Source organism: Balaenoptera ricei, chromosome 12 (genome assembly GCF_028023285.1).
Source record: "Balaenoptera ricei isolate mBalRic1 chromosome 12, mBalRic1.hap2, whole genome shotgun sequence".
NCBI classification, from domain to species: domain Eukaryota; kingdom Metazoa; phylum Chordata; class Mammalia; order Artiodactyla; family Balaenopteridae; genus Balaenoptera; species Balaenoptera ricei.
This window is the reverse complement of record NC_082650.1, coordinates 3,801,475-3,825,843: the sequence shown is the minus strand read 5'-3', so window position 1 is coordinate 3,825,843 and position 24,369 is coordinate 3,801,475. Positions and strand designations below refer to the sequence as shown.

The 24,369-nt window shown below is 42.2% G+C and overlaps 1 protein-coding gene across 1 annotated transcript; it reads right to left on the bottom strand.

Annotated features, from left to right (window-relative positions):
* Nucleotides 1–1,029: 1,029 nt before the first annotated feature.
* Nucleotides 1,030–24,363, bottom strand: C12H6orf118 (chromosome 12 C6orf118 homolog). Its single transcript, XM_059941857.1, is given in 9 exon segments — nt 1,030–1,080; nt 3,045–3,098; nt 5,317–5,498; nt 8,645–8,703; nt 11,544–11,668; nt 14,043–14,102; nt 14,965–15,087; nt 15,890–16,563; nt 24,179–24,363. Coding segments are annotated over 9 exon segments (1,353 nt in total). The 5' UTR covers nt 24,204–24,363.
* Nucleotides 24,364–24,369: the final 6 nt, after the last annotated feature.

Below are 24,369 nucleotides of genomic sequence, written 5' to 3'. Positions count from 1 at the left end.
AGCAAGCCACATCTGGGTTTGGATCCCAGTTCTATTATTTAAGTGAACTTTAAGCAAATCAACTCACCATTTTACATTTTCATTCTCTCCCCTGTGTAATGGGATATAAGGTGCCTACTCAATAAGATTCCAAAGAACATAAATAACCCATAGAAAGCAACTTGAACATAGAGAACTCAACAAACATTAATAAAGTCTAATTTATTTTTATACATGGTAAAATGTTTCTGTTTCAGTTGCCACCCGTGTGTCTCTGAAAGCAGAGTGGATCATGTCCTAGGAAGAGCTGCACATCTTAAGGAGACCTGTGATGAACACACCTTCTGGTCCATAGAAAGTAAACCTTGCTTATCTCTTTCTCTCTCTCTAACCTCAAACCCTGCTGTTCCAAGTTAGGGCTAAAACCCTCACGTTTATACCTACTACTGACATTTGATCTTCACTGCAGCCCTATATATGGTTGTCCAAAGTAACTGGACTTGCATTTACTCTGAGTGTTCAAGCCATGTTATAGGCAAAGTGTGGATACAAAGGTTGTCATGAAGATCACAATCAGCTAAGACATGTGCAGTGCAAAGCACCATGCTAGTTTTGTAACGGCAGTAGGGCACTGTATCATTTAATTAAATGGATATTTATTCAACAACTACTATATTTTTTAAATGCTTATACATAAACTTGCATTGGCAAATAAGAAATAAGTTTAATCTGTATTGCAGCAGTGCTGAATTTCCTATTCCTATCAAATAATTGAAAGTTTTTCTTCCTGGAGAAAGTTATTGAATGGAAGCAGAAAATACTCTAAGAACTACTATTTTTATGAATATGTATACAAAGTAAAACTAATCACATGAATACATGTACTTATTTCAATATCCTGAGTAGGATACATATACCACATTAATTTTATTGGAGATTAAAACTGACAAAATGAAATGTATCTTCGTTAATCTATACCTCTGCAAACATCCACGCTATGTAGATGGTGGCTGTGAGTTTTCCTAGGTCATTCTTCCAGTCACTTAAGAGTTATCTGTCTGTTTTAATTTTACAAATTCTTTAATAAATTCCCAAAGGTTCCTTAAAATACAAAACAAATGAGTACAATGGGTTAGAAAAAAGTACATTAAGCATAAAAGAAAATTTCAAAATAAACATCTATTTAGGACACATTTACTCAAAAAACTTAGAGTAAGACTTTGCAACCCTCCACTTTCTTTCAAAGGATATTTGTAGTAGACTTTTGGCCTTGAATGTAGCAAAGTTTCTCTCTCTACATATGGGCACAGTCCCCTGCAACATTTTCCAGGCTAAGTAGGGTGTGGCAGCAGAGGTAGATTTACCCTGACGATAATGATGTTTAAACATCAGGTCAGTTCATCCTCACTGCCAAGACTATGGAAGGAATCTTCCCTCTTTTGTATTTGTACTTCTATATTCTTTTCCTTTGAGGATAATACAAGGCCTCACAGAACCTGGATCTGCCCGTGTGGCTCAGTCAACACCCATCCTAACACCTTTTCTCCTCTCTCTACCATGTAAACTGGCAAGTGGAATGGTTCTATTTTCTGACTCCTTTGCAGCTAAGGGTGGCCTTGGGATGTGGTGCTGGCCAGTGAGATACAGTGGAAGTCCCTGGGAAGGGCTTTCCTTCCTAAATACAACAGAATAAGCTCATAATGAGAAGCTCTTTGCCACCTGTCCTGCACTTTCCCCTTTCTTCCCACATGGGACATGGAGCCAGTGCCTGAACACAGCCATGCTGAGGCCCTGAGGAGGAAAACCATCCTCAAGGAAAGCAGGCAAGGAAGAGAGAAGAACCCTGGTTCCTTGATGATTTCATTGAACCTACGCCACCAACAACTAAACGTCTTTTTACTTGTTGATACAATAAGCTCTTTCCATATTTAAATCATCAATGGTTTTCCCAGCCTTTCCAAATCCTGAGATTTAAAATATGGTACCAACTCAAAAGAAAATTAACTCTATAAAATCTAAACATATGTAACAGATAATACAAATCAGCATTTTATTTTTAAATTAAAATTTTCAGAATCATACATGTATAGGTTGTTTCAAAGATTTAGTATTACTAAAAGCCATATAATTTGAGAAAAGAAAGCCACTCAGAGCCACATGCCTCCCCACCTTCCTGATCCCTGCCCATGAGGATTCACCCTCAACTCTTCAGCTTTTTCCAAAGAATTTATTTCTAGATTGCTGAATAATATATACAGTGGAGCTTGAGATCTTGGACTAAGCATTCTTAAGCGCTGGAAAGCATGTGTGTCATGCATGTGTGAAGTTAACACTCAGGAATGCAAACACTTCAGAAGTACTGTCCAGTGTAGTCTAGTTGTAAATGGACGGTCTTGATAGTTTCAACATCAGATTATTATGACAGTTCCTTTACCAGGGCATCGATACTCACTGTTTCTCCCCCTCACTCAGCTTGCTCTTCCCCATGATCTGCTTCACGTGGTTTTCAATAAACTACCAAGAATCAGAAATCATTTGGTCATGTGTAATGCATGATACTGCTCATTGGTAATGGCGGTAATGTTGTCGATTATGTCCAAATGCATTACCACTTCTAGAATCAGGCATAGCATACTACTTCATACTGTATATAATACATGTGTAATCAAGGCAGCACTACCATGTATGAAACAACAAATTGTTACCGTGCATTTTGGAGGGCTATCCTGGAAAGTCATTAAGGGAGCCAGTTCATTACATTACATTCCTTGTCACCAAATAAACTTATTACAATTAATTTTTATGTTCAGAAGGGTTAGAGAAATGGTCAATTCTGATTGACACATTCAACTATTAAAAAAAGAATGCTCTTCTTTTCATTAATACATTAGCTTTCACCTATCCAGTTTTAAGCTAATGTCTGCATAGCGAGATACTCCTGGCATGAGAGAACGTTATCATTTAGAAAGATTATGCATATACTTTCATATTTGGTTTATGACATAGTACGAGAAGGCACTAGGGGAAATATTTTTATTGAAAAACATAGATTCACACAAACTTACTTGTATTTTCTTCTTTAAAATTTTATTTGCTGTTTCCAACTTTATAGTTTCAGTCTGAAGGAAAAATGGTTTGAAAAGAAAGATACTTGGTTAAGAATATTTGTTAAATATTTTTCCCCACTTAGGGAACAAAAAGTATTATGTGAATTCTGTTATTCTAATTTCAAAAGTATTCAACAGCACACCACTTAAAAACAATGAATAAAGAAAGCATGACGTGAAGGACATTTATTAAGACAGAAAGATCCTGGCCCTCTGGGTAAAAAACTAGAGAAGGTGGTAGCTGATGTTGCAAAAAACTGGAGAAGCTTAGGGAAGTTCCAGAGTAGAAGAGTTCCTCATTTTTCAGAGCTAATAATGGAATTTTTAAGATAGCCAGTTACAATATAAAAATACAAACGTCAATAAGTCACACAATATCAGTGATAACTGATTATAAACTGTAATGTTAAGAAAAAAATTTTGAGTTGCCATTCACAATAGTAACAGATACCGAAAAGTCACAAGAACAAAAGTAACAAAAAATATTTAAGACCAGTGCATTAAAATAAACAAATACAAAATGATCCTAGATGGAGTGCTCATATTGTAAACCTGTCACTTCTTCCCAAATGAATTTCTAATTCATTAGAAGCACAATAAAAATACCAAGAGTATTATTACTGAAACTGAAAAATTAGTTAATACTGTAAATGACAATATCCAAGATAATTGTGAACAAAATAATGATGAAGAGAGGATATCTGCTCTTCCAGATATCCACCATATTGAAAAGGATTCGCAATTGCATCATGAGGCTGGATAATGTATAATTAAGAAGTTGGGCTGATTTTAAATCCTAATTCTACTACTTGATGCTGTGAGCTTAATCAAGTTACTTAGTATACCTGTGCCTTGGTTTCCCTATCTGAAAAAGAGGGTTAATAACAGCATCTATCTCTTAGGGTTGTTGGGAATTAAATGAAATAGTATTTTTGTATTGTTTACAGAAATATCTGTGCATCGTAAATCCGTGATATATTTAGTTATTTTTTCTTCTGGTTAGAAATAACATTTTGAATCCAGATCCAGATATCAGTTACTTAATAGGATAATAAATGCAATTTTATTGTACCCTCCAGTATTTGAATTGAGGAGCCAAATATAAATAATAAATATTTAAAGTATTATAAATTATTGATATGGTATCATTATAGGGAATCTTCTATTTCCTAGGTTCAATCCATTTAAAAGAGGTCTTAACTATGAAAGAAAAGTTTACATGATTTTGCATTATAACATGCTCACAATACATAAAGCTACAACTTGTTTTCACTGTTTAAAAATTCAACTATAAATTAGTGTTTCTTCTCAAGACAGTTTTAGTTTAAAAAGGAAAGGGCAGACTCTAAATGAAAACACAGAAGGAAATCTGAACAGATTATTTTAAAATAGAGAGAGAGAAATCAAAACAAGTTTAGACCACCACCACCTTCCTATACACTTTATAATTTGACTTAAAAAAAAAAAAAGTAGTACTGGGAAAATATATGTAACTCTATAACCAGGAGAAAAAGAATATTCAAATATCACTTATAAATTCTTTAAGTAGAAGTTGTATTGAGTCAGATTCTGCACAAATAAAAATTAGGTCATAACATTAAAAATTTGGGCATCATAGCATTTCAAAACATAGATCATAATTTATATTTTATTGTTTATCAAGGAAATGGTTAGCAACAATTGATAAAGTCTAATACAGTAGACCCTCAATGGCAGTAACTAATCCTATCTTCCAGCATAATTGTACAACTTGTATGGAGTCTATGTGGCTCAATAGTAAGTATAAGGACTTTGGGGCCCAAAAGAATTAAACTGAATCCCAGCTTTGCCACCTGTATTCTGTGTCAAGTTGAGGAGGTCACTTAGCTTCTCTGGGCTTCAGATTAAACTACATAGTATATATTAGACACTGAATGATGGGAGTAATTTTTATGATAACCATTTTCTATACGAAATTATTAAGTTTTAAGAGATGTCAACTGACCTGAAAGAGATCCAATTTGACCCTTAACAGAGCTCTACAGAATTTTTATCACCTTCATTTTTGTTGTTTTAGCTGTATCTCTTAATTCTTCTAATCATTTGCTATAAGTGTTTTGAAATGAAAATATGTTTGGACCAAATGTTATGTTATTTTTTTTCCCTATTGCAAAATCAAAATGCTTCACGTGTTTGCCAAGGTCTTCCAGCAAAAGAACAATGTAAACATTCAAATAAACAATTTGCATACCTCTAAGCTTTTAATCTTATTCTCGGTGATATGCAAAATTCCAGTATGAACCAAAGTTGTTTTAATTTCTCTTTCAAGAGCTTGAATTTCATCCCATTTATTAAGCACTTCACACCTCTTTTTTTCAACCTTCTCAATAAGAGTAAGGTGCTCCTCCTTCATTACATTTTTCTCAGGTGATTCTGGAATATTTTTTAAAAGCAAAGTATTCTATGTTTAATACCTTAGTCCTTATTAATAACATTATGTATTAACAATATTATGTATGTTGTATATAGTTATAAACTATAATGTAACTCAAACTTCGAGCACATCAATAAAAATTATCTGATCCAAGTTAAGTATATGTATTTCATTGCCTTGGTATCTATGTATCTTTCTATATTGTGAATCTTTTCCTATTAAAAATATAAACAGTAAAGACATAGCAACGGAGATAAAAGGAAAAAATTATCTGATCCAAGAATGGGGGGATTCCTCTTTTAATTCATTTATATAATTGATGAGTATTTATTGAGTGCCTAACACAGCGTGGGGAAGATGCATGGATGGATGACTTTGCCAGAGACGTGGGACTAAGTTGAGACCAGGAGGAGGAACAGGAGTCAGACAAGCGTGAGGGTGTGGGCAGGAGGCAGAAGAGAAGAATTTGGCACATTCAGTAAAAGGAAAGTTACACAGTAGGATGCGGGCACTGAGGGACCGGTGAGAGACATGAAGAAATGACACTAGAAAGGAACAGGGGGCAGATCTGAAAAGGTCTTCTAACCTATGTGAAGAAATCAGTCAAAGCTGACTTGAAGGCTTTTAGGCTGGGAAGAAACACTATCAACCATGGTCACTCTGTCTATGGTATCAAAAGTGAGAAAGGCAAGACTCCAATCTGGACGGCCAGTTAGGAAGCTGCTGCAGTCATTCAAATTATCAGATCACGATAGAACTTGGGGCGTAAAGAGAAGTAGAGAGGAACGATTTAGGAAATAGAACTAGAATAGAATAGATCATGGTAACTGCCATGATCTGGATGTAGAGGAGTAGATACCAAAATAACCCTTAGGTTTCAGCATGGCCATAGCTAAGAACAGATGTGGTGGGAAGGGAATAATGAGCTCAGTGCAGCAGAGAGGTAAGGAAGAGCTGGGTTTGAACCCAACTTGGCCACAGCCACTTACTACAAGCCCTGTTGACATGGTAGCAGGGAGGAGGGTGAAGACGCCAGCCAGTGGTGTTCTGACTTGAGCGCCATGCATTTGGAGATGCCATTCATTGAAATTTCCAAGGACATGTAAATTCAGAGAGAGAGAGAGCGAACCCAACCTTGGACTTGTTGAGTTGACACTCACGTGCCATGTCCAGTAGGCAGTGGCACATACAGATCTTAAGCCTAAAAATGTATTTTAGCAGGGAAGAGATTTAGAATCAAAGACATGTGGATTGAACCAAAAACATGCTGGGCTCCAATAAATATCAGTATTTAAGGAGTACAGAGAGGCGGTGGAGACAGAGAATAACTCACTGCTAAGGCTGCTTTGTTTTCAAGCAGCACAGCTAGATTCTGATGAGTGGGGGGTTTTAATTTTTTGAGAAAGAACGACTACTCCTTTTTGACAGGAAAAAAGGCAGAAAGAGTGATCATACCTACTTATACATAGGTGAGCAGGACCCAAGTCATTGCCATCACTCAAACTTGCCAAATTTGGAAGAAGGGAAAAGTGGGAAGGTAAGTTTTGATACATGATGAGCTAACAGAGCAGAAACAGTCATTAAGCTTCTACACGAACTCTGAGAGATGTTACAAAATAAAGTCTTTGATCTCCACCTTGATCTAACCTGAGGGTTTCACCTGAAACAATTAACTGTCAGCAAAGAAGCCAAAAGGAGCGTGACCCAACTGTTCCTCTTTTTTACCTAAAGAGGAAGACTGTGGTATCAAAATGGGGGCAATTCCACAGAAAATGTGTATGGTTGGAGAAGGCTTGCGAATGAGAAAACTTTAGAAGATGAATAAAGGCGGAGGAATACAGGACACCAGATTTCTTCTCAAAACCGTCTCAAAACGGGTTAGACTTTTGAGAACAACCTCAAAGATGCTGAGCGGAGAAAAGTGATTCCAGGGTGAGTTAGTGTGGAGCAACCCTGGAGGAAAAACGACATTTGAGTGAATCATAAGTGTAAACAGTAAAGATTAATGAGCAGCATACTTAATTGAACTTTTTTTGGTTATTTAATCAAACTCTAAGTTGCGTACCTGATTTTGAGATAATTTTTAATATGGTTACTGCATAAATGTTCACAAAATGTAATTAATTTCCCGCGAACTGTGTGCTCCTGCCGGCATGTAATAACGATACGAGCCGACAGGCAGAGCAACTCGGCTGTGCCAGGCCCTGTGGTCCTGCTGCACACGGGTCATCACGCTGAACCCTCCTAACGACTGAGGGAAGCACTGTCACTGCCCCCAATGACCAGGCAGCAGCTGAGATGAAACCAGTTCAGATAACAGCCATGTGAGTGGGTCGCTGAGACGGGCGGGTTGAGGACCGTCTGCAAGAGAGGGCATCCCAGACCTGGGCAGAAACTCATTGTCGCCTGGAAAAGCTGCCTCCTCTGATGCAGGAATAAAGATGTAAAGGTTGTGAAAACCAGGCTGGGCTGTCTTCCTTGCTGTTACCCTGGAAACCACAGGCCACGACCCCGCTTCCTCTATTTCCATCTCACTTGGTTGCGCTGAAGTGTTCACTGTCACCCCCCCACACACACAATCTATTATATATTTCAAGACACTTTCTCTAAAGTCAACAGCGTTTAGTCCTTCAGCACTTCCTCGGGGGAGCTGACTCTCATATTTATACCATTTGGTCAATTTTCTTAGAATCTATTCCAAATATCTTGGTCAAAGCTTGACTTAATTCTTGCTACATAAGGTCCTGAATTCATTCAGTGTTCCACTAAAACCCACAAAGATCCTGGAGGAAAATGAAATGCATACAAGTCGTCTCCTGTTACAGAGAAACTCAATAACCAAAAGTGCCCGAAGCAGCAGAAACTGGGATAATGATCTTGGCCCTGACAGAATCTCTTAAAGAAATCAACTGCTTCCTTGTGTCTTTAAAGTATTTCATTTAAACCACTTCAGATAAAATGAAAACTTACTGAATTTCTAAAGAACTTGATGGGGAGAAAAAGGAATAAAATGTAATAACCTCTCTGAAAAACCCTTTTAAACAACTAACAGAAGACGCCATGAACAGTGGACCAGGTGTGAAGATTCCTCACCCGAAGGTCACAGCAAAAGTCACGTCAGAAGATCAATCACACGGTCACTCACCTGATCTCTTCTTAGTGGATTGCAGCAACGTGCGTTCCAGCTCCAATTCACTTCTGAGTCTACGGTTTGGTGATAAAACATAGTGATGTGTTAGAACCCTGTTTGTACCTTTTTCCTTTTGTCTCTTTTATACTACAGTCCTAAAATTGAGAAATAAGAACAGATCTTCTTAGTTTCTAACAAAAAAGGTGATTTGAAGATGTATGAGAGCCTGGATCAGTCAAGTTCAATAAACAAAAGGATACTTTCTTACCAAGATTGCCTAAGCCCCTGGTAAAGGAGCTGGTCTTACAGCATTTATTGATATTACTTTGTGACTTGAATTTTTAAGAAGCAAGGAGGCAAAGAAACTAGTATTTTACACTCTGAAGCCAATAATGAAATAATGAGGCCAATAATGGAAAAATCCTACCGATATTGGAATACATGTTGCATTTTCCCTGTTAATTATGATTGCATCCCATAGATACAATTTACAAATTCCACTATATTTAAACTAAAAATAAAACACAAGAAATTTTAAAAGGAGGAAATAAAACCTGTGTTATCTCTTTGTATCTTCTTCCTCGTTCAAAATAAACTACACTGACTATCTCTAATAGATTTAGAGAGAAAAAGGAATCAAATAAGTCTTGCATATACTGAGGGAAACCCTGTAATTTGGTTAAAAACATCAGCACCACAAATGACTTAACACTGCCTTGTCTACAAGGGGCTTGATGGTTTAAGATTTTCGTACACATTAACTCATTTTATGACAGACTAAAAGAAATAGAAAAGTTTATGACTCCAAGTTTAAGAAATTAAGGTTAAGTGGGTTAATAATAATGGTGAAAACCTTTTCAATATGTATTTCAGAGGGTTTAGTCTCCACAGACTTTTGATGTGTTGTGTTATATGAGACTTCCCTGGTGATGCAGTGTTTAAGAACCTGCCTGCCAATGCAGGGGACACAGGTTCGATCCCTGGGCCGGGAAGATCCCACATGCTGCAGAGCAACTAAGCCCGTGAGCCACAACTACTGAGCCTGCACTCTAGAGCCCACACGCCACAACTACTGAGCCCATGTGCTCTAGGGCCCACGTGCCACAACTACTGAGCCTGCATGCCACAGCTACTGAAGCCCACGTGCCTAGACCCCATGCTCCACAACAAGAGAAGCCACCGCAATGAGAAGCCCATGCACTGCAAAGAAGAGTAGCCCCCGCTCACCACAACTAGAGAAAGCCTGCACACAGCAACAAAGACACAATGCAGCCAAAAATAAATTAAAAAAAAAAAACTTTCAATGTGTTACAGTTCTAAATGTTACTTATGCTTCTATTTCACTGCTTTGTTTTTCTTCCTGGGGACTTCCATTACATATAAGTTGGATCTTCTTTGCCTGTCTTTTATTTCAACCACTTTTTCTCTGACTCTTTTTCTTTAGTTATCACGTTTTAATTCTCTTGATTGTTTCTTGCTTTTTTCTAATGCCACTTGTTACATTTTCATTCAAAACTATTCCTCCCTGGGCATGTCCTAGTTTAGTCTTGATCTATAATATAATTTTGACTTTTTCACTATCTTTCCTCAGTTGTCAAATCTTGTTTCATGGCCTCCTCTTTTCCTGCTGTTGATTTCTGTGCTTAGGTTTTAAATTTATGACTCAAGGTTGTTTCTATACCCTGAAATGCTCTTTTGAGAATATTTGGTTTAGTTTGCAGGGCTGTGGCACAGTTTTCTTCTCCAGCTGTTTGTTGTTGTTGCCAGATGTTAGGGATTTTCATCAGCTAAATTATATGGGTCCTTATTTTCTGTTTTCTTTTTAGAGTCAGCTGTGTGGACACAGACTCTGCATTTTTATGGTTAGGGCTCCTAGTTTGTGAGATTCTTAATTCAAGAAGACACTTTTCTGTCAGAGCAAATTATACTTTTGTTTTTGTTGTTTGGGTTTTATTTTGTTTTGTTTTGTTTCCTTTCTTTTTGAAGAGACGGAAAAACAGTAGTGGGAGGGGTTGTGTGCTCTTAAGGGGTTCTAAATTTCTCTCCCTTGCTAATTTTTCTCTTCCAAGTATGCTGATCACTTCCTTTTCACCCTCTTCTCACCCATATCATCATCTCAGAATTGTTTCCTTGCTTCCGCACTCACTTTCATGCCCCCTTCTTTTGAGTCAGTGCTCTGGTGGACCCCCCCAGTAACCTGTGCAGTATTCTCACTTTGGGTGGTTCACTCTCTCTCACACAGTGCTTTTAAGACAATTTTAGGATTCCTACTAACTCCATTCTTCTCTCTGCCCCAGACTGACCTTGCTCTCACCAAGTTTTGCAGAAAGAGAGTAGATAATGTTTCACTGGCACAGAATGTTTATTTTCTATTTTCAGGTATTTTGAATTTAGGACACTTTCTGTCTTTTAGTTACACTGAAGGCAGAGTTTTGATTTTTGGTTTTTGTTTCTTGTTTTGTTTGCTTGAGCATATTTTGAGTGTGTCAGATTTACTTTCATCTTTTTTTTAACTCTTTAAAAAAATTATACCCTATCAGATTGTGGTTTCACCCTGAAAGACTAATCACAGAGGTTAAAAGATTTTCTAAGTTAAAAAAAAAACTAGGGCATTCTTAAAAGCTATCTTGACTTTGCAGCATACTCAGCCAACAGTAAATCCTCAGGGGACAACCGAAGATGACCTGAGATTCCTTCAGAAACCTCCCCAAACTCCCCTCATAGAAACACCAGATTTAGTAGAACATCCTCGTCACATGTGTGACGGTTTGTGCAAGAGACCCGGCGACCAGCTTGGTGTTGATAAAGGCAGGGTGCCACACCCAACAAGGCAGGAAAAAGTGTAAAATATGTTTGTCACATGGTTTTAAGACATTGTAAAATAAGTGTAATCCCAGCATAGATCAACCCTCACTTGTCATTACGGTCCAGGGCTACTTTGATGGCCATCACGAGCGCCCTCAGCTCCTCTCTGGCCTGGTCGACATCTGCGGTCCTCACCCTCCTCATCTCCAGCCCCTGGATGTGAGTCAGCAAAGTCTGGGCAGAATGAGGCCATAACAGGTGAGACAAACACAAAGCAAGGGTGAGGATTTTCCTTTTTCTGTTAATACAGTGTATTCACGATGTCCTGAGCCAAAATGCAAATTCTAGTCAAAATAGGTAAATAGGGAGGACAGAAGGGAGGGAGGAATATCAGAGGAGGGATAAATCGCCACGTGAAGATCTGGGTAAGGTATATATTTTTTAATTTTAAGTTTTTATTTTCCTAAGACATTTAGAGTGGTGGGGTTTCACTGTTGGTTTGTGTGGGGGAAGGAAAGTGCCGAATAAAGTGCTTCTAGCACATTATTATCAGCACCATAATTGTTTCTCCCTAATTAGTGAGAAACGATATTAACTCGATGGCTATATATGGATATAAAGTGATGCTTCTCAAATGTGGTGAAACAAAGGTCTCTGCCTTCTTAAGTGATGGGCTGCCAAGTTTCCAGAAGCAGAAAGAAGGATCTAGTGCCCTGATGGCCTGGGGATTTTTTCATTCTGGTGTTTGATTGGGATATGGGCATATATGTTCCTTTATGACTTAACCTCAAAAAGTAAAGAACAAGGTAGACACCCAGCTGGAGCCATGGCTTATTCCTGCCAAACAAAAGCTTTTTTCTGAAGCACAAAAAGCTCAAGACGAAGAACACCATGCAAACATGTGATTTTCGATTAAGAGCTAAGTTAGAACGGACTTCCTTGTCAGGCTGTGATTTTTTTTTTCATAGACAAAGTAAGACATTCTTTTTCCCAATTTATAAGATAGGATTTTTAAACTTTATTGAAAATGTCAGAAGTCATCCTAGCTACACTGCTACATTCTCTTAGTTTTGTAAGTGATAACGTCACTCCTGTAGCCCATCTTCCTTACTAAGCATCCACAGGTGTGGCTTAAGCCTGGAGGGAACCCCTGGAAGTTGGCACAGTGAGAGGAGGTAGCCACAGTTTATGTGGGCTTCTCGCTCTCCCCTGAGGGTAACAACTGTACCTGCTTTCCAGTAATTACTAACGTAGCACCCTCTATATTCCCAAACCACTTACATCTATAGCTACTCCAGGGTTTGGGACCCCAGAGAGTCCCATCTCTGCTTCCGTGCTGCGTCTGTGTCCCAACTTCCCTCTTCCTCTAAGAACATCAGTCATTGGATTAAGACCCACCTTAACGACCGCATCTGAGCTTGATTACATCTGCACAAACCTGATTTGCCAAGAGGTCACCCAGCTTCCAGGGGGACACTATTTCACCTCATTGGGAAAACGCAGAATGTGCAGTTTGGAAGGAGCTGGTGAGGCATCAGGAGACAAGGACCACACACGAACTATGGCAGCAAATGTTCAATAAAGAGCAGCTTAACAACAGTGTTGGAAACTGGAGATGTTTGTGGGACATTTTCTTACTTTTATTTTGCTGTCATAACGAATTACCACAAACTTAGTGTCATAACACAAATTTATTATCTCTGTTCTGTAGGGCAGAAATCTGAGTGGCTTTTGGACTCTGCTCAGGGTCTCACTGGGCTGAAATCAAGGTGCAGGCTGCACTGCCTTCCTTTCTGGAGCTCCAGGGCACAAAATCCTTCCATGATCATTCAGGTCGTTGGCAGAATCCGGTTCCTCAAGGTTGTAGGACTGAAGTCCCATTCCCTTGACGGCTGTCAGCAGGGTCCACTCTCAGCTCCTAGGGGCCTCTCTCTAGTCCCTGCATCTGGACCCTCCACCTCACAGCTCCCAATGGTCCTGACTTCTTCTCAGGCTTAGAATCACAGAACTCTGACTTCCCCTTCTGCCACCTCTCCCTTCTGACTTCAGCCAGGGAAAGTTCTCTGCTTTTAAGGGCTCGTGTGATTAGATTGGGCCCACCCAGTTAATTCAAGATAATCTCCCTATTTTAAGGTCTGTAACTTGCCGACTCAGACACCTAAGTGTCAGCCTCCAGGGGGACACTGGCTGGATACACTGTAATCTGGAACTCACAGGAAAGATTGGGGTGATGCATACAAAGCCAGGAGCCATCAGTGTAAGGGATCTCATCTACCAGCAGAGAGTGAGGAGAGAGAGAGGGCCGATTCTGAGTGAAGCAGACACGCGAGGACTGGGTTACAGAAGGACAGGCCTGCAGAGATCACGGAGAACTGGTGGCCAGAGATACTGCAAAAAACAAGAAACGTGCGTGCCTCCCCCACCCACCCCTCACTGTCGCCTTTACCTGGAGTGTCCTTCATGAGTATAAAGCCCATTCCTATTAAAAGTGTCAGCTGTTCTACATTATGGAGGCACAAATGGGGCTTCTTTGATTCAGACAGTTTTCCAGTGCTCAGGAAATATGAAGAAATAGGTTCTACTTAAGAATTGCATGATTGATTGTTACCTTATACTGTTCTGTGGGCTGGGTCTTCAGAAGTAATAACATGTAGAGTTCATATTCGTCCTATAGAGAGAAAGCAAGAGAGGAAAAAAGAAAGAAGGAAGAAAGGAAGCAAGGGAGAAAGGAGAGAAGAAAGAAAGATCCATTGGAAATGTGTTATGAGTTACAGTACAATGTAATATTCTTTGCATATGTAAATAAAATGGAGGCTAAGGACGTCAGTTCAGATCATTTAAAAAAATGTAAGAATACTCCTGCAATATATTAAATAGTATACACACTAAAATGTACAAAATCTCACCATCTTTAAAGCATATTTGAATATTAACTATTGATGACTTCAGGATAGAATCACAAAATACCTTGACACACGTACAACATATGACCTCCTGCCACTAGGACGCTCCGTGGATTTGGGTCCTACTGACCTTCCAGGGATGGAGATGTTCTCTGGAGGGCAGACCACCACACCCTGCTTTTAAGCCTTGCCTGTTCTGGGGACTTGGACAATAGCAGACTCCACAAGCAACCTAATTCCAACTCAGCTATGATATGATGGTCACTTTCACCATGAAATCACAACACACTTATAACTCCTTAAAGATTCATATAAAATTATATATGCATAACCATAGACGTTTCTGTGTCACATATGTACAGTTTATAAGAGTTTATCTACAATTAGGAAGCTTTAGTATAAATATATGGGCTTCAGGAGTGAGCTAGCTGGGTGTTTATCTCACGTGGCCCATTTATGACTCACGTGGCTGTAGGCACATTCCTTCAAGTCTCTGTGAATGACTTTCCTCATGTGTAGAACGGACACCATGATACTCGGCAGAATTTCTGTGAGGCTTGAGCTCATGTGTGCAAAAAATCATGCATGGCTCTCAATTGTTAGCTGGGAAAAGCATGTTTCTCTTACCTTAATTTCTTTCAAGATATCACCAAATATCAAAGAACTATTGCAAATATCTTCAAAGACTTCTCCAAAGACCTGTAGTCTGTTGAACTCTTCAGGGTCACAGACACATATTTTCTGGAGCTTCTGGAGGAAAAAGAGAACCAGCCCGTTTCAGGATGACTTCATTTTCCTTTCTGATTAGTTTCTCAGGTTGAGGAATCAGACACCCCGTGGGGCTTTCTCTCAGGGGGCACAGGTCCCGCCCCCCAGCGTTGGTTCTCAGCAGAGCTGAGGGCCAAACCGCCTGGGGCTGAGAACCTATGTTTGCCTGATTTTTCTTTATTTATTCCCTTGCATCCTGTGAATCAGGGATTCACTCGCTGCCTCTACAGTGTCCTCAAGATCCATCTCTTTCTATCAGTCCTCGCAGCCAAAAATCTCATGGCTGTTTGGTTATTGCATATGCAGACTCTTCCCTGCAGCTTCACCCTTCCCATCACTAGGTACCACTCTCAGCCCTCGGTCGCTCACGGCAGCATGTCCTATGATGCCAAAATACTTTCTACAGATCGCTTGGCTCCGACTCGGATTTCACCTGCATCCTCAACTCTCTCCTCGCCCTCTCTTCACATTCTTCCATAGCGAGTCAGGCAAACCTCTTCCTCAGGTGCGTCTGCTGTCCCAGGGGCACTTGCTTGACTATAGCTACTCTGCAACATCCGTTGCTATCCATTATGAAATCACCTCCAAGGCACCACTTTCCAAACTTAACCTTCTTTGAGTTCACCCTAACTGTTACCATCTACATCACATGGGATATTCTCAGCCCTTTTCCATCCTACCTGGGAAAGTAAGTGAGGCGTCAGAGAGCCAGCCTCCGCCCACAATCTTTAGACTCCCAGGACTGGCACGGGTACCGATAGTATCGCAGAACTGCCCTCCTTACCTGCTCCAACTTCTTTTCATGGCACGTCGCTACCTTGCTCCCAGTGAAGTCACTCTTCCAGACATCTTGCTTTGCAAGAACTTGTTTCTGGAAACTCAAGAACTTCCTGTACTTGTCTGCTTTTGTTATGCCAGCCAAGTGTGAGCTGAGGTACTGGAACTCGTCCCTGCCTGGGGGGCACATCGCACACTCACGGCTGGACTTCACTTCTTTGTACTTCAGAACCTTCATCTTGGGCCATCTTAGCTCTTCTCTCTTTGGCCGTTCAGGAGAACCTCCCTCTCTCAAACCCTTCTTTGGAATCAAATCCTCCTCCGAAGTGTGGGAACCATGTGTCAGAGGGTTCAAATACCTGAAGAGTGGTGGGTTCTCGGCATCTTTTGGGCCCACAGCTGTGTTGATGGTAAAATAAGCTAAAGCATCTTTCATCTTTTTAATCTTCTTATCAGGTGGCTTTTCTACTCCAAAGACGTTTGCCTCCTTGGGCCTGTTGGCATTGGGCCAGTGGTACAGGATTGTCTCCAGAGGCCTGTGGAGCTTGCTGGGGTTCAGGTGTCCAGAGGTGTACGTGTAGACATCATCTCTGTGGTCTTTCTGGAGTTTGTTCAGAAGTGTCCTTAGATTGCACGGAGTCTTAATACGTGGTGTCTCACAGTGTTTCCACCTTAGGTAAACTGGTCAGGAAAGGCAAGAAGAGTACTAAATACCACTCTGGCTCTGCAATGAGGCTGTAGACGAGGGGTGAACCAGGGCACGTGACGGGCAATTCCCATCAGAAAGCCCAGGACCCACAAAGCCAGGAAGAAGGAAAAGGGGATTTTGATCCAACAGGGAATTTCTTACTCTCTTAGCAAAGGCTCTAGAAGAAAAATCTAAAGGCGTGATCATAATTCTTAATGACGCTTAAAGACAGCTATGCAAGGGAATAAATAAAGGTGTGTTTCTTTCTCCCTTAAAACTAAACATCTCAGGAGTCCCTGAGCAAACCGGTCCATGACTGATGAGGCGTTCACACATCCCCCGCCCCGTGTAGGAAGATAACGAGCCACAGAGTGAAACCCGTGGCTGTGTTGACAGGGGCCCCAGCTCCCTCCGCAAAGGGTCCCGGAGGTAGGAGTCCGTTTGGGCACTGGGAAACGTCGGCCTTCTGAGTCAGTGCCCTAACTGTGTGAGCTCAGAGATCTTACATAACCTCTCTGAAGTAGTCCCTTCCTCTGCACAATCAGGAGAGCTGTCCTGCTCTGAAGGGCCGACGGCCAACCAAATAGAACTGCTTTTGGCAAAAAAGCACATGGATGGAGTAGACACTCCATAAAGGCCACCTATTTTTATCAAAGGACTGCAGTCCAGGGAACACCTTCTCAACGCTTCTGGTAGGACAGGAGTAGGCCCAGACTCCAACATGACACAGAGGAGGGGCTTTCTTCCTGGGCTGTCGCTGAGATGCTCATGGAGAGGCAGGCCTGATGCACGACCTTCCCAGCGAATCCTGGAGGAATCAGCCAGCAGATGTCATATCACTGCCTTGTTACCCGAGCTGGGAGGGGCCCTGGGAACAAGGCAGTGAACCAGGCCCATCGGGGCCCTCAAGGGCCTGGCCTGAGCTCTCAGAGGCCCAGGATTCACCTACATCCACACCTGCCACACCCCTCAATCCACACGACAGGCCCACCTGTAACTAGGCCCCTTTGGTGACAGGGAAGCCGAGGGGAGTTTTGTGATCAACTCAAGTCCCGGCACCTGACAAGTGGCAGCGTTGATTCCTGAATTGCAGCATTTTTACCTAACTGTTGGGTTCTTCCCTCATTCCACAAGGGCTCGAGCAAAGGGGGCCAGGGCAGGGCTTTCTGGGACCCACACCAAACCCCTTCCTCTGGCCAATCCACGTCTGAAAGCAGGACCATAAATCAGGACATGTCATTGTCTCCATTGCCACCTGAGAGAAGAAATGAGGGCACAGAGGGTGTGAGGAGGGGTAACAGCGTCTTGTGCTGTGTGATGAACCCCCCTACATCCAGAAGCTTCACACCCCCAGACTAGCTCACTACCCCATGGTCGGCACTTCAGCCAGCGGGCTGAGCTCTCCACTCCAGGATCACATCACGGATATCAGGGTGTGGGCCCAGCTGGGTCCTTGGAAGCTTTGAGGGGAAATCTGATCCTGGGCTCAGTCCTGTTGTGACAGAAGCCAGTTTCTTGCAGGTGTTGGACTGAGGTCCCCACCTCCTAGTTGGCCTTTGGTGGGGGTGACTCTTGGCTCCTGAGGCCACCCACCTTCCTGGCCATACGGGCCACCTTCATCCCTGAGCCAGCAAGGGCACTCTGCATACTTCCCGTGCCCTCGACCTCTGACTCCTCCCCTGTGACTGACCTCATGTGATTAGGCCAGGCCCACCCAGCACTCTCCCTGCCGTGAGGTCACTGGTGCCATGGGACACGGTGCAACCACAGGGTGCTTGCCTCATGTTCAGTCCCGGGATCTGTGCTGGGCACGTAGAGCAGGGGGCAGGGAACTCGGGCCACCCCAGGGCTCCGCACACCCCAAGCCAAGCCTGGGCTCTGGGCTTGGGCTCTTGCTCTCTGCCCAAGCCCAGAGCCCAGGCTCCCTTTGCACTGTCCCAGGTGGAAAGGAATCATCCTTTCCCTCCTGTGCGGTTGGATCCTGGAGCGAACACTTCTAGTGATGGGATCCTTGAGAATTTCCCTGCTGAGTAGTTTAGTACTTCAAAGAAACCAGTTAAGAAATGTTAAAAAATTTCTTTTCAGCCAGAATTCCTTTTTTCTTTTTTTTTTAACCTTTTATTTTATATTGGAATATAGTTGATTAACAATGTTGTGATAGTTTCAGGTGTACAGCAAAGTGATTCAGTTATACATACACATGTATCTATTCTTTTTCAAATTATTTTCCCATTTAGGTTACATAATATTGAGCCAAGTTCCCTGAGCTATACAGTAGGTGCTTGTTGGTTATACATTTTAAATACAGCAGTGTGTACATGTCAATCCAAGCCTGTTTCTGTTTTGTAAATAAGTTCATTTGTATTAAGGAAATGTTAAAATATTAATAGAACAAGCTTTCAAAACAGATAATCATAATTCATCAAACGCACCAACATGTAAAGAAAGCACTAAAAAAACATTGCATCAGTTGGGCTTCTCCAGAGAAACAGAACCAGTAGGATGAATATATAGAGACAGAGATTTATTGTAAGGAATTGGCTCACACAGTTATGCAGTCTGGAGAGTCCAAAATCTGCAGGGTAGGTAGCAGGCTAGAGACAGAGTTCACATCCAAATACCTTCTGCTGGAGGATTTTCTCTTGCTTGCAGAAGGTCAATTTTTGGTCTATTAAGATCTTCAACTGATTAGATGAGGCCCACCCACACTATGGAGGGGAATTTGTTTTATTCAAAGGCTCCTTACTTAAACGTTCATCTCATCCAAAAACACCCTCAGCAGAAACATCCCGCATGTTTGACCAAATATCCAGCACTGTAGCCCACCTAAGTTGACACATAAAATTCACCATCACACACATTAGACCCACTCTTTTTGGAAAATGGGAGGAGGTGACTTAATTGTTGTGTTTTCCTTTGTTTATTCTATTTCCAAAAATGATTTAGAGCCACCAGCAAATTAATTAGTAAAATCACTTTCCTACTTAGAATTTGTTTTCCTTAGTTTGCAGGAAGACTTGTTTCACTAGACTTGGAGAATCCAGATTCCGTTTCTCTCTGCCAAGATCTTATGATCTTGGGGTCCCATCTCAGCAATGAATATTTTAATGATTTTTCTAATTGCAAACATTGTGATTTGCATATCCTGCCATCTCAAGCTGACAAGCAGGACAAAAAGTTGAAAGGGTTCATGGAAAATGTGATTCTTTACAAAATGATCAGGGAATAAATTTGCTTTAAGTAAAACCAAACCAACTTTTTGAATAGGTACTGATAAGGCAGATATAGTAATAGGTTTTGGGGACTAGATTTGAATTAACAGATATTTCAACCATTGTTAGCATTTTATATTTTTAAACACGGGGTGTTGTTTTTTAGTAACTCACATTTTTCAGAATAGAAGCAACAGGTCTTTAACATCAAAATTATTAGAAATCACTGCCCTGTGTTATCTGAAATCTGGGAACCCTGGCATCCCATGGAAATCTCGTTGGTCTCTTTCCAGAACATCCTACACCACCTGTGTTTTCTGTGCTCTGTCTCCCCCACTTCCATCCTGAAGTCAGCAAATATCCTGGAATGTGTTAGGAGCAAGAATTCAGAGAACAAGCCAGGCCAGGTGGGGTGCCAGGCTTCAGACAACCCGGTCCCTCCCTGTGTTCTGTGGTCCCCTACCAACTCCTAACAGAGCCTACATGGGGCATCTTTCCATCCATGTGGACCCTCTCCTTCTGGCTATTTTGCTCTGCCCCATTTTATCCACCTGGAGGATATTTAAAAACTCCTCTCAAGATTGTCATCTTTCTTTCCTGAACCCAGCAGATGGCATTGGGACTGTTCCCATACACTTCTGCTATGACTCTTAAATTTCCTCAAGGGAAAGAACTATGTTGTATTCACACTAGCATCTTTGGGAAAAGATCAGGGGTAATTTTTTTTTTTTTTTTTTTTTTAAATTTATGGCTGCATTGGGTCTTCGTTTCTGTGTGAGGGCTTTCCCCAGTTGTGGCAAGTGGGGGCCACTCCTCATCACGGTGCGCAGGCCTCTCACTATCGCGGCCTCTCTTGTTGCGGAGCACAGGCTCCAGACGCGCAGGCTCAGTAGTTGTGGCGCATGGGCCCAGCTGCTCCGCGGCATGTGGGATCTTCCCAGACCAGGGCTCGAACCCGTGTCCCCTGCATTGGCAGGCAGACTCCCAACCACTGCGCCACCAGGGAAGCCCTGGGGGGTGGGGGTGGGTAATTGTTTAGTTTAATGAATAAATGTGGAAAAGAAGTAATGTTTTCAGAATTTTAAATAATAATTTAAAATTTTATTCTGTACCACACACTGTGCTCTCTCTCTTAGAGGATAAAGCAAATGTCCCACCAGGAATCTTAAAGTCCGATAAGGAAGAAGATATGAACACCTGTGATAAGGGAGAATACAGGTGCTGTCGGAGAAGCACACATTACAGCGTTGACTGAGAAAGGAAAAAGCGATCTTATGTCAATTATCTTTCTTAGGTTGGTTGAGAGTGGAAGGCAGAGTAATGGTGCCTCAAAGATGTCCACCTCCTAAGCCATGCTCCTGACAAAAGGACTTTGCAGATTTAATTAAAGTTATAACCTTAAAATAAAGAGATTTTTCTGAATTACCTGGGTCCAGTCTAATCACATAAATCCCTAAAAGCAGAGAACTTTCCCTGGCTGAAGTCAGAAAAGAGAGGTGGCAGAAGGGGAGGTCAGAGTTCTGTGATTCTAAGCCTGAGAAGAATTCAGGACCATTGGGAGTTGTGAGGTGGAGGGTCCAGGTGCAGGAAGTAGAGGGAGGGCTCTAGGAGCTGGGAGTGGACCCAGCTGACAGCCGGCAAGGGAATGGGACTTCAGTCCTACAACCTCAAGGAACAGGATTCTGCCAATGACCTGATGATCCTGGAAGGAGTTTGTGCCCTGGAGCCTCCAGAAAGGAAGGCAGCCCAGCCTGCACCTTGATTTCAGCCCAGTGAGATCCTGAACAGAGGCCACCTGAGCTCACCCAGATTTCTGCCCTACAGAACGGAGAAAACAAATTTGTGTTGCTTTAAGCTGTGGCAATCCGTTCTAGGAGCAGCAGAAAACTAATACATTGGGGCAGTGAGTGGAATGTAGGTTTAGTTGATCTGTGATAGGAAGGGTGGCACAGTGATGACAGGGTGGCAGGAGCTAGTGGCCAGCAGAAGGGGCGGCAAAATCCCTAGACAGAAGTGGCATTTCAAGGACAGCAGGCATTGCAAGGAGAGGTGACGGGTGACCACCCAGAGCCCACCATCTCCCTCCCCCAGGGACCCCAAACAGAAGAAAGCAGTGACACTTCCCAACCTTATGGAGTAGAGCGACTTCAGTTTCTTTACTTGCCTATTAAAGAAAGGATGACCTCCAGGGCTGACCAACTGTAGAATTGCCACCGCTGCCCCATGCACTTCCCACGGCTGGAATGCGGGCATCTCAGCCTCGCTGGCACCGAACACCGACTCTGGCCTTCTACCCACTTTACTTGGTAGGGATTTGCCTGGCAACTAATTTTTCTTCCTACTTTTAATTTACAGATTATGTACTTATTAAGAAATACAAAAATAAGGTGAGATGCTTTTCTATGTGCAACCACCGAGTTGTACTCTTTACACGTGAAATGAAGTTACTTTATGAATTTAATTCTGTAGGGCAGTTCCTGAGAGTCAGGGACATTGACACGGATGTCCCGGCAAAGTAGGCTTGGATGTTCTGTCTCAGCCTCATGAGCTCTACTCTGGGCGCCCACCTGCTTCCCTCCCAGCCCTCCCGGGAACAACACTGACACCCCCACAGGACACAAAGAAACAGGTGTTTTGTGCAAAACTGTCTGAACGGTCGGTACGACGGAGGCAACACACCTGGAAGCAGACAGGAGCTTGACAAGAGCTAAAGTAGCACAATCAGAAATTCTTCTCACTCTTAGTGCTGAGAACACTTGCCCAGGGAGGGGACTGACACGATCATTTATATTCTTTATAAAGAAGAGGGTTTTTCTTAAACACAATTAGTATGTTGAGTCGTTGCACGCAGAAGAAATAGTCAAAGAACTTAACAAAATCACGTTTTAAGCAGCGAACATTTCCAAGACTCTTTTGCACTCACACCTGCTGCTGTTCGCCTTTATTTGTTAAGTTGGGCGATTCCTGCAGTGCGTTGACTGGGCCATATCCCTGAGACCAATCCCAGTGTGCACGTGAGGGAAGCTCTCGGTCTGGTTGAACGTCTCCAAGAGGCATTTGAGGACATTCAGAAATATGGCCCACTTCTGAAGAACCTAGGGGCAGGACAGGAATAAAGACGCAGACATAGAGAATGGACTTGAGGACACGGGGAGGGGGAAGGGTAAGCTGGGACGAAGTGAGAGAGTGGCATGGACATATATACACTACCAAACGTAAAATAGATAGCTAGTGGGAAGCAGACGCATAGCACAGGGAGATCAGCTCGGTGCTTTGTGACCATCTAGAGGGGTGGGCTAGGGAGGGTGGGAGGGAGATGCAAGAGGGAGGGGATATGGGGATATATGTATATGTATAGCTGATTCACTTGGTTATAAAGCAGAAACTGGCGCACCATTGTAAAGCAATTATCCTCCAATAAAGATGTTAAAAAGATTAAAATATAATTAATTAATTAATTAATTTAAAAAAAGACATATGGTCCAGCCACCCTTGAACTGAACTCATTACCTTGTTGAAGAAACAGTAACAGTAATAGCAAATGGAACGAGTACTTACATTTGGTATCCTAAGCGCTTTACATGCACTAGCTCATTTAGTCCTCACCACGGCCCCAGGAGACAGGTGCTCTTACCATCCCCTTTTGCAGATGTGGACACTGAGACATAGGTGGTTAATCAGGTGTGCACGGCTCCTGGAAAGCTGCTTCCACAGCCCATGGTCTCACCTGCCCACTAACCAATGCACAGAGGCCAGTACAAACGCACTTGGAAGTAATAAAATCCCATTAAAATATTTTATAATTCAGACTGCTTCAATCCAACAAGTTTTCGCTCTGTCCCAAATTCACCTGAATCATCAGCCTTTTCATGCACGCTGTGTGACGAGAAAGCAAGGGCTTCAGAGTCCGAAGACCCAGGGCGAAGTCTGCCCCCTATTTGTAAAATCACAATAACCCAGCCTCCAGAGAGATGAAACTAAATCAGAGATGGGGAAGCACTTTGTACGCAGCGGTGTGGAGCTCCTGTGGTTTGTGGTTGTTTAGCGAGACTGTGGAAGGGCCATGTGCTAAAAAAAATCCTGAAATGTGGTTTTTTTAAAAAGAACACACGAACAGCATCTAGAAATGTTCCCCATCCTCCCTCCTCCCAGAAGACACTCACACACCCACACACACACACACACACACACACACATCCGACCTCTTTCTCTGCCTTTTATTATTGGGTTTTCTGAGAAGTTTCCAATCCCCAAATCCAATCCTAAACCCTAGTGATCCGGGAGCTGAGGTGCAGCCACAAGAAAGGTTTTGATTCTTCACACTGGGTTAGAGAAGCTGGGTTCCTAGGCAATCAAACATCAAACACCAAACACAAAACGCTCAATGCCCACTTACATTCAGGCTCCGAATCCTCAGCCATCACCACCTCCCCACTGCAGCTGCTGAGGCTGGGAGTTGCCCTGGAGACAGACAAACATTCCAAGTCCCTCCCCAAGGGCTCCTCCGTTGCCGGGCAACCAGGGTACACAGCCCCCTGCCAAGGGATCTCTCCTCTGACCTCCTCATATGCCTCTGGCCTTCTTGAA